The following is a 10,837-nucleotide window of genomic DNA, read 5'->3' as shown; positions in this document are numbered from 1 at the left end:
GCATTTGCCTTACAAACACAAGGTGCAGGGTTTGAGTCTCACAAGGGGTAATTTGCTAGGCTTAAAATGGCTCGCAAGGGCAGTTAGCCTAGTACTAATCTGTGAACCTACTCTCGAGTTTGTCAACAATGCCCCAGTAGGGTATTGTCAAATACCTTGGCCAGGTCAAGGTAGGCAGTGTGAACCAATTTTCCCTCATTAATAGTTTTGGTTAAAATAAGTCAACCAGGTTGAGTAGGCATTATCTGCCCTTGACGAAACTAAACTGGGTTGGGTCCAGTGTCTGGAGGGTTACTATATCTCATTTCCATTATTCTTTCCATGGCTTTACATACAAAACTAGTGAGACTTGTGGGTCGTTAGTTTCCAGGGTCTATAGATGGCCCACCTTTGTGCTGAGGGATGACTGTTGCTGTTCTCTATTCATGATGCAAGAAGCCTGCTTGGAGGATACAGTTAAACAGTAATTCCAGAGGCCCTGGTAGGTCATGTTTCATGCCATTCAGACTGCATCTCGGGATATTGTCTGTGCCCATTGATGCAGTGTTCTTGGTCTTAGAGCATTAACAACTGGTTCCCTAGTGATAGGGAGAGTTATATTAGATGGTATTTTCTGAGGGAAGGTTGAGGGGGAGAGAAAGGCAAAGTTGGAGCTGAATTTATCAGTCGGGAGGTTTGCTAGATCTTCTGGCTTAATATAGGTGGCTGCATTTATAATGAGCCCTGCGCACAATTTGTGTATTGCCTTTGAGGTTACAGACCTAGCTAAAGAATGCTTTGTGGTCATTCTTGGCTTGGGAGGCCAAACTTGCCTCAGATTTGGCTTTGGTAGACTTTTTGTCCTCTGAAGAGTTTAGTTTGAGTGTACTTTTATCCTACACCTCCTAACTATTGTTATGATTTTCTTCCTTCTGTTATACAGCCTATTAATTTTATTATTCCACCAAGGTGACTTGTTTTTTGAGTTTGTTCTGAACTTCTTCCTGGTGGGTGCAGTTGCCTCTATGCAGCTATTAACATGCTTGTACAGGGTTTCTGTGAACAGTTCTGCATAGGCAGCAGTGTACTTAGGGTTTATGGGGGCTTGAAATTTTGTCAGGCTATCCTTTAATAGCAGGAGGTTTGCCTTAGAGTAGTTCCTAAATATTGCAGATTTAGCTGGGAGTCAAGGTTTTATTTTTACTTCAAAGTAGACCATTTTGTGGTCTGACCTTACCAGGGAAAACATTACAGTAGGGGGCGTGCAGCAGTCTCCCATTATTAGTGAGGACCAGATCCAGTATGGTTGCACCCCTGGTTGGTGTATTGACCATCTGGTCCAGGAGGGAGTTTGTGTTTACAAAATCCAGGAATCTCTGTGCCTGTGTGTTTGGTGTTGTATAGGATTCCCAGTTAATAGTGGGGTAATCAGTCACCCATGAATATGGTATTGGGTTGGATGGTTAGTGTTTTCTAATGAGTTTAATTACATGGTATCTGGTCATAAAGGGGGACCTATAACTTGCAATGAAGTGGTATTGGATTTTGCTTATGGTGATTTGAACATGGAGCAGCTCAAGTGCGTTGTTTTATTTGATCTGCCTTGAAGTACATTTATTTTTGATGTAGACACACCTCCACCTTTAGTCCTTGCCTGTGAAGTAGCTGGTCTAAATGTGTGGAAGACATTATAACCTTGCACTGTTGGTGCTCTTTGCAGATTTAAACCATGTCTTAGTGACCACACATACATAAGCATTTTCTAGGTTGAAGAGAGCTTCTAGAGAGTGGAGTTTAATTGGACTCCTAGCATTGAGCAGTTGGTTTTGATTTGCTATGTCAAAAGTACTTTCAGTTTAGAATTGCCTAAAAAAGGCACTATGGGGGAAGACAATGTTTTGGCTAATATTCGAAAGTCTAGTGGGGATGGGTGCAGACCATGCCTGGTAAAGCAGTTTTTGCATCTTCCTTACAGTGACCCTAATAATGGCTTCCCCCCATCTGTGACCATTCCATTGTACACAGCTGTACTTCTAGCAGCTTAACTTTTTCAAGAGCCTTTCACTGTCCCACTTGTAGATCAGAAGGGCAGATAAACTTTGGGTCTACTGCAGTGTTCCTCTGTGAAGTCTTGATGGAAATATTCTTAATCTTCTGACTCTCCACCTCTGACAATTCCAAGGACATGTACCAAAGAAGACATGTTGACTCCCCTAGTGAGTCTGCCATGCTGGACATTGATAAGGAAGAAGTATATCCCATCAATGGCTCCAAATTTGAAATTATGCAGTGTGTTTGTGTGTGGGTGGGGAGTTGGCCCATGGACACATACTCAGCATACAAAGGTTATGGTCTTCAACGAGTGTCTTGTATGACTGAATTCCAGAGAGAAATGGTTGATTTTCATCAATTGCTATACCAGTTACCTAACAGACATTTAAAAGATAAATTATGGTCCTAATCTGTTTCCTCCTGTACGAGCCTTGTGATGAGTTGTCTATTATTCCACTGAATGATGCTTGTATGTGTTTGTTCTGAGTTTGTGTTTGTCACATTTTAATTTGTATTGTACTGGACTATCACCCCCCCCCCAGACATACTAATATCCCATTACTTGTCTGTCTCTCCTCACTTAACATAATGGACTGTTCAAACATGCTTGTGTGCATTTTTTTTTACTTTTACAATAATCAGAAAGATTTGAATTTAATTTATAACTATTTCAAATTTCACAGTGGAAACACTGATAGCCATTTGCTAAACAAAACAAAAAAATGTCAGTAATCACACTACTTCTAGTACAGGTGGGTTAGATTTTGATTTCCATTTTCTAGGAATGGCTTTTTTGGCAGCCACCATAATTAGACACAGCAAAGCCTCAACTTATCTAGGCAATTGTGATTCTCTGTCATAGCTCAGAAAAATCATCTCCCTTGTCGCATCAATCTGCCAACCCAACATCACAAACAGTGCGTCCCACAGGGAATCCTTAAAGTCCGCCAACTTGCTGCACTCCAGAAACATTTCCAAGCAAAAAATCCTCAGTCTTCTAGATTTTTTTTTTTTTTTTTTGCAAATGTGGGAGACATACATATATCCTCCCATTTTTTTGATGAATTGCTTATCCAATCTCTTTCCAATCCTTTCTAACCTCGTCTGATTCATTCTTCATGGAATATTTTATATGCATACTAATTCCTTTTTTAAAATCAACTTCTGTTCTACATTCTACTAAAAACTCTACCAGTGCTGGCCTTTCATTTAGGACCCCATATTTCTTTCTCTGTCTATACACTGATATCAGTCCTTGATGGGGAAAGCAGTCTCTAACCTGCAGTCCAAATTCTTGGCGTCTTTCCATTTTATCATCTTTCTCTAGTTGTTTGCTTCTAATACCTTGGTTCCTTTGACTGTTTTCTCCAATAACTTCAGCCCCCCCCCTTTCCTATTGTAATTGTCTAAACCAACTTTACTAGAAGTAATGAATATAGTAACAGATAAAACAACTGGAATTGGGGCCTTTAGAAAAGGGTAGGATAAATTACATAAGAAAAAAATGAGAATTGTGGGATCAATACATGCAGAGGACTGAGCTTTTAAAAAAGGCAGGATTTGAATGAGCTATGTAATGTTTGACTGACAATGACTGGACAGAATATAAGTGATTTGCAGTGTTTTGCCTTTGGGCACCCAGATTACATCTGCTAGAGCGGTTGCTTCCTTACAAACTGTTTGGTAGTGTGGCTATGGAAATTTACACAAGTTACTTGACCCTTCTCAAATACATTTGCAATATACTATAAGCCGGACATGATATTCATTTTGAGATTTTCCTTCTTAGCTAGAGTGATAACAGGTATGCTCTGAGATGCCACTTCCCAGGATTAGCTTGGGATTTTGTACTGCTGTTCCTGAGGATGGACTTCCTTTACCAGATATGAATGTTCTGCACTTATAATGATAGACTTGGTAGAGAATGTCCATCCTCCATTATATACTCTCCCTCCATTCTCTCCTTCAGTCTTGCTCTAGGAGTTATGGTATATATTCCATACCGTATAGATCTGGAGATGAAGGCTACCACAGTGCATTATGGGAGAAGGAGAGTGATGAGAGTAATTTCAAGGTTTTATGTGCTGAACTATGCTAATGACAAACAGTAGTCCTGCTGAGGCTGAACCTGCTAATTTGCATATATAATTATTTGAAGCACAGTTTTACTACACACTAGAAGTAAATGTTTAAAAATATGTAGTCAAATACTTAAGTTGCTCATTTGCTATCAGAAGTCATCTTCAGTATTTCATAATGCAGTAGATATAAACTTGATGTTTCTCCATCATGTTTGTGAGCATCTACTTTCATAAATGTAACTTTGTTTCATGTCTTTCCCATAGACACGTTGAAGAGTTTAGTCCCCGAGCTGTCTATACGAGTGGCAAAGCCAGCAGTGCTGCTGGGCTAACAGCAGCTGTGGTGAAAGATGAGGAATCCCATGAATTTGTAATTGAAGCTGGAGCTTTAATGTTGGCCGATAATGTAAGTGCCATCTTATTTCTTCTGTAATTAGAGTTTCAAGAATATAGAGAATTTGAAGGGGTTGCATTACTACTCCTTTAAAAGATTCAACATTATTTGTAAATACACTGTCGTAAAGACTGGTGACTTAGAAGTACATTTTCCACGAGTGAGCCTGGTGACAGGCAATATTACACATGACCTCTTTTCAGGAAAGCAGCTGGGGTGCTTGTGGTAGACGAAGCAGGGGTGATGAGAGAAGGTGGCATTTTTCTCATCAGTAGAAATGGCTGGCTGTCATAGTGGAGTACAGTAATTGGATGCATATGCATGGATAGCAAAGATACATTAACATATTCTGAACACCAAACTAATGTTAGTTGTGAAAAATAGTAATTCATTGTTCTCTCTCTATTTAAACTTTTCGGCTGTTTGGCAGCTTGACAGCTCACCAAATAGTGTGCAGAGTGCGACTCTTATTTTAGTACATGTGCATCTGCTTGTCCCATAGTGATGTGAAGTCACTGACATCTGTGTGCAATGATATTAAGTGCATTTCATAAATGCTGTTTCAGTTCAACATATTCCAAATTATATAATTGCTTTGAACTATATTATGCAAATAATATAGTAACTAACGCATAAATTCTGATATGGTTTTATAATAGCAAATGTCTGTAATTAATCACGAATCCTCAAGTCCGATTGTTATCATGGAAAGTACAGGAGTATGGAATCCTTAAGCATTTTAGTGTAACTCCCTGTTTCAGTCCATAAACATAGTACTCTTGTACTATTGCACTACTCCCTTAGCAGCTTTTGTCATCATATATGGCTTCTGACCTTTATTTGGTAGGTCACTAAGCAGAAACAGACTGGAAATGAAACTAGTAACTAGCTCAGAGTAATGCAAAATTTTTATAGGGTCATATTGCCTTATGTGAAGTCTGGCTCACCCACACAGTAAAAAAAATCATGGTCTCCAGGCGTCCTGCAAAGAAACTATGGCTACTGTAGGTTGATCATTATTAAAGCATGAAGTGAAAGTAACTGTATTTGTTTGAAACCACTCTTTGTGAATTGTACAGCAACTTTAAGAAGAATGGTAACAGGTGGAGACCCTGGAGAGATGGAGATATGCTCTAGACAGAAGAGGAATGAAGGTCAGCAGGACTAAGACAAGAATATGTGTGTGTGAATGAGAGGGAGGATAGAGGAATGGTGAGGATGCAAGGAGTAGAGGTGGCGAAGGTGGATGAGTGTAAATACTTGGGGTCAATAGTTCAGAGTAACGGTGAGTGTGGAAGAGAGGTGAAGAAGAGAGTACAGGCAGGATGGAGTGGGTGGAGAAGAATGTCAGGAGTGATTTGTGACAGACGAGTACCTGTAAGAATGAAAGGGAAAGTCTACAAGAGGGTAGTGAGACCAGCTATGTTATATGGGTCGGAGACAGTGGCATTGACAGAAAGGCAGGGATACGAGCTGGAACTGGCAGAATTAAAGATGTTAAGATTTGCACTGGGTGTGACAAGAGTGGACAGGATTAGGAATAAGTATATTAGAGGGTCAGCCCAGGTTGGAAGGTTTGGAGATAAAGTCAGAGAGGCACGATTACGTTGGTTTGGACATGTGCTGAGGAGGGATACTGAGTATATTGGGAAAAAGATGCGAAGGATGAAGCTACCAGGTAACAGGAAGAGAGGAAGGCCTAAGATAAGGTTTATGGATGTGGTGAGAGAGGACATGCAGGTGGTTGGTGTGACAGAGCAAGATGCAGAGGACAGGAAGAAATGGAAACGGTGATCTGCTGTGGCGACCCCTACCGAGAACAGCCAAAAGAAGATGATGATGGTAACTGCTTATTAAATTCTGCAAGCGAGACAAAAATTGGATATTTTCTCTTTTTACTGGTGACTTAAAAATGCACATAGATAAGCCATAGCTCAATGTTATACCAAAAACCTCAATTTAAGCATTTACATGCAAATATTTGCAAGTAATATAATGAAATGTGAATGACAAATCCTTAAGCTTTTGTAGATGTGACGTCCACTCTCTGGGCCAGTAATCAAGGAGCCTGATTCCTCACCACTGACACTGGAAAGGGACATTCACATGGAACAAAAATAGATGCACACTATTTCCAGATGCAGCTCTCTGCATCAAGCACAATTTCCCTTAAGAGCACAGAGGGAACACACAGTCTGGATTTCTGTCTCCCCCAGGTCCCCATTAAGATTCCCCACTGGAACAGCTATAGAGTTTTGCATCCTCAGCCAAATGTCTAAGCCAAGTCCTTCAGCCATCCTCTCTGTGAAACCAGTGGTTTGTGTCCCTGCTCCAAAAATCTGACACTCACACACACTGAGATTTGATTTACACAGACACACAGACACACACACACACACTTGGGAAAGGCTGTCAGATTTACTAACTATGCCCCTTCTGCCCAGACTACAAGATAGTTACTGCCACTAGATACTCCAAAGACAGCTACTCTAACCTTCTTACAAGGGCACCCAATTATACTGAAATTAATATTAATACAAATGGTAGTGGTTTTGACCAATGCAGTAAGGCTTTCAGAAGTGGCCATAGAGTCACAAAATAGATACAAGTACTCTCAAATGTTAAAATATGCTCTAAAGGACCAGCCACAATGAAAAGTTTAAATATATTTAATAAAGAAAAGAATATGAAAATACTGAATATATATTTACAATAAACACCAGAGTTTCAATCGCAGGAAATATTCAAATAACACAGATGAATAGATTCACATAGATACAGAAAGACAGTACTTCACTAATTTCAGTATATTTTCCTAACAGATCTAAATAATTACTATGCCCTGGTCACTAGAGCAAGGGCAAGATGAAGTAGGTGAGGGGTCCTCCTTTGTCAGATTCCAAAAACAGTGTGTTCTTGAGACTTCAGTCTCATCTAGTATTTAAAAAAACATTTCAGTGATGGATTACAGAATGCCATCACATACTTCTGGTTTCCATGCTACCCCCTCCCCCTTGGTTAGATGTTGTCAAGATTTAGCACATATGTGTCAATAATACACACAGAGAGCCTTGCCAAGATCTGCTGCAGCTCCTGGAAATCATAAAACAATTTTAAACTTCTACCCTTCCAGAGAAGCAATTAGTTCACTGCTGGATACAATACAGAAAGCTTCCTAGTGCTTATTTTTCCAGACAGTTTGTCTCGAACTGCAGTCAGAACTGTGTAAGGTATAATATTATGGCTTAAATTAAGTAATTTAATTTCTTACTATTTTTCAAAGTTAGGTGTATTGAAATGAACCTCATCTTCCAGTATCCTTTGTTAAAACATACACATTTAAACAGTTAAAATAATACATGTATATTTATTTTTCTGTCCCGTATGGCACACTGTTGGTGCATTTTAACACAAGCAGCTTTACAAATACATTTTTCAACACAAGCATCTGCACACATTGGTTTGCTATACAGATATACAATTCTTTACAAAATTCCAACTAGCTGTGCTGGCATATGTTACACATCCACTGCCCTACTCCTGGCATAGCTAGCAATACCTCACATTGTCACAGATGTGACTATGGAACGTGCAGCATATGCAGTTATAAACAGTGTTGTGGAAGTGAAGCCGTTAATATCTTAGCATGCCATAGATGTAGTGAATCCTGAAATTCAAAGACAAGTTCACTGCTCTTTTAGTAAGCAAATCAGTTCATAATTAGTGGGATACAATCAACGTGCAGGGGCACTGAAATACTGCACACAGTAGTTTAATTAAAGCCCATATTTTAGTTGAACTAACTGCAGTTAGTAATAATGCAGTATGCAGCTTTGTTTCTTGTGGAATATGACTTAAACAGAACTCTCAATCTTTGCACCAATTCATGATCTCAGGACTGGATACATCCTTTATCACTGGCAGGAGTAAAGCTACAGACATGACAAGTTAGCATACCAAACTCGCTCTCTCTCTAGCTTTAAAGTACCTCATCTGTCTCCTTCCCTCAGTGCACTGCACCATTCTTCTCCAAATCTTTGTAGCTGGGCATTGAGCTGGGAAAAATTCCTAAATGACCTTGGACTGCCTTTTTTATGAAGTACAGCTTAAAATGGTAGTGCGGAAATATTTTCACTTCTCTGTTTCTTCTGTTATCTTCCTCTCATCTACATTTTTGTAATTTTTGTATACAATTGTAGAAATATCCTATGTTTTCAGTATTTGGGCCTGGGCTTTTTCATTTTTAATTGCTGTTTACTCATAACCTTTATTGGGCCATGTCTATCTTCTTTGAGTTTTAGTTCTTGGTATCAGTGCATCTTTTTTTCCATTTTAAAGTGTTGAGTATGTCTGTTTTTGCTCATTTAGTAAATCCGTTTTCTAGAGTTGCCATTGTTCACATTTTTCTCTGAACTTCGTATCAAAGAAGTCTGTAAATATTGCTAGCTTTATCTTTTTTCTTCTGCTAGTTGCTTCTATATTTGGGTGCATACTCTTATTTGGAAATGGAGTGCAAGTTTCCCAGGTGCACCTCTGGTGAGAGAATCCTTCCACATGATAGCACATAATTTGTTTGTGAAAAATGTACTTCCTCAAAGCATACTTATCAACTTTTCTCAGTTCTTGAGAAAGCCAAAAATAATGGGTGAGGATAACCAAAATCAGCTAATTTATGCACAAAGTTAATAGAACAGCATGTTTTTCAGTTCCATGTTTACCGAGAAAGATGTTTAAAAATCTAATGCTTGGCATTATTGAATGACAGTAATCCTCAGTAATTTACCAGTAAATCAAATATTTTGCGACAGCAAAAAGAGGCAAAATCAGGAATGTTCTTCAGGGATGGAGTTGAGAGACATGTCTCTGTGTCCAGTTCTATCACAGGAAGGAAGCCTCCATCTTTGCTTGCCTTAGACATTTTCACATTCCTGGACCAAAATATTCCAATGAGGCCCAATTTTACCTGTCATCAACACCAGTTAAGCTTTTGGTCTTGAAACCAATCAGATGTTCAGACACTGAAGTTATCAAAAAGATGTATACCCAAACACCTGTGTGTCTCCTGTTGGGTACCTGAGGTGGTATCTGAGAGTGTGGAACCTGATGTGAAATGTTATATTTAGTTTTTCCAAATTCTGCATTTATAGCTGCAATGCAATCTTCTCCAGATTTTTCTGTTTAAGCACCTAAGAGGCTGCATCATATGGGTTTCTATGGCATTGACACCAAGGTATGGGCCCCTTCCCAGTGATTGATTTAAATTCTAACAAGTTTGTAAGGGCTGCATTTTGTCTCATTCACTCCAGTTGAGCTCAGGAGCTTTGCACTGTAACTTCCAATGGGCAGAGCCTAAGCCTTTTTGAGAGACTCGAATTGTCCTTGCATTTCAAACAAATGTTCATATCTGTAGAACCATTAGGGATTATGAAAGAAGTATAAATGACAAACATTTTCAGCACAAATCATTTTTATAGTTGTAGTATTCTTTTAGAGTCTAAGTTTTAAAACAAATTTTACAAGTCTGTTGGGAAAGATATCATAGAACAAGTGGAGTGTGACTGATCTGTTACAGCCAATGCATCAAGAAAATACTTCCTTTCCTGCAAGTTCTTTCACCTAATATCGGGACACTACTGCTATGTACTATTGAAAATAGAATGGTTACTAATCAAAGATGCACTTTACTGCTAGCTTTTTTCATGTACAACCTACTAAATCTCGACAACTTTCCTTTTCCTCCAGCAGATTAGCAAAAGGGCCTCCAGCCACTATCTCCAGTCTCAATCCCATGAAATGACTTCCCTAAATATTTCTAGGAATAAGTTCTATACAGTTTCTCTACTATGGTCCCCACCAAGTGGGGAGTCCCACCGAATAACAGAGCAATCCCTTCCTTCAGAGAATACGGTCTTCAACTAAAAGTTTTCCTACAGAGCGGCCTCTCATATTTTCCATTATAAAAGAACCATAACCCAAATGTAACTTTTCCAACACTACACCATCGTCCTAATTCCCTTTCTATTGTACATTCTGTGCAAGTTCGTTTGCACACATCCCTTCCCCAAAACATACACACACTGTGCAACACTTATCTTCTCTTACAAGCCCTTCAGACATGCTGCTATCCACTTTCCCAACCATCATCACTCTAAATTGTACATATTATGGTAGTGTCTTTTTCCTAGATTAACAGCATTTTAAGACTTTAACTGGCCTTCCATGAAGGTTGGCTTTACTAGTAGATAAACTATGTAGCTGTCTCTTGTGTGCATGCTACTGGATTCAATATGGTACTCTTGGACATTTGTAAATGCTTCTTGACTCTACTGTG

General features: G+C 39.1%; 1 protein-coding gene across 3 annotated transcripts in view; it reads left to right on the top strand.

The window, feature by feature from the left end:
• Nucleotides 1–10,837, top strand: part of LOC122796327 (maternal DNA replication licensing factor mcm6-like) — a 501,477-nt gene that overhangs the window by 282,108 nt on the left and 208,532 nt on the right. For all 3 annotated transcript variants that reach the window (XM_044064723.1, XM_044064721.1, XM_044064724.1), the window contains exon 9: nt 4,377–4,518. In XM_044064723.1, the coding sequence (XP_043920658.1) occupies nt 4,377–4,518 (142 nt within the window). The remainder of the gene's footprint in view (nt 1–4,376; nt 4,519–10,837) is intronic.

Source organism: Protopterus annectens, chromosome 3.part0 (genome assembly GCF_019279795.1).
Source record: "Protopterus annectens isolate FY-2018-M chromosome 3.part0, PAN1.0, whole genome shotgun sequence".
NCBI classification, from domain to species: Eukaryota; Metazoa; Chordata; order Ceratodontiformes; family Protopteridae; genus Protopterus; species Protopterus annectens.
This window is presented reverse-complemented; position numbering and strand designations above follow the sequence as displayed.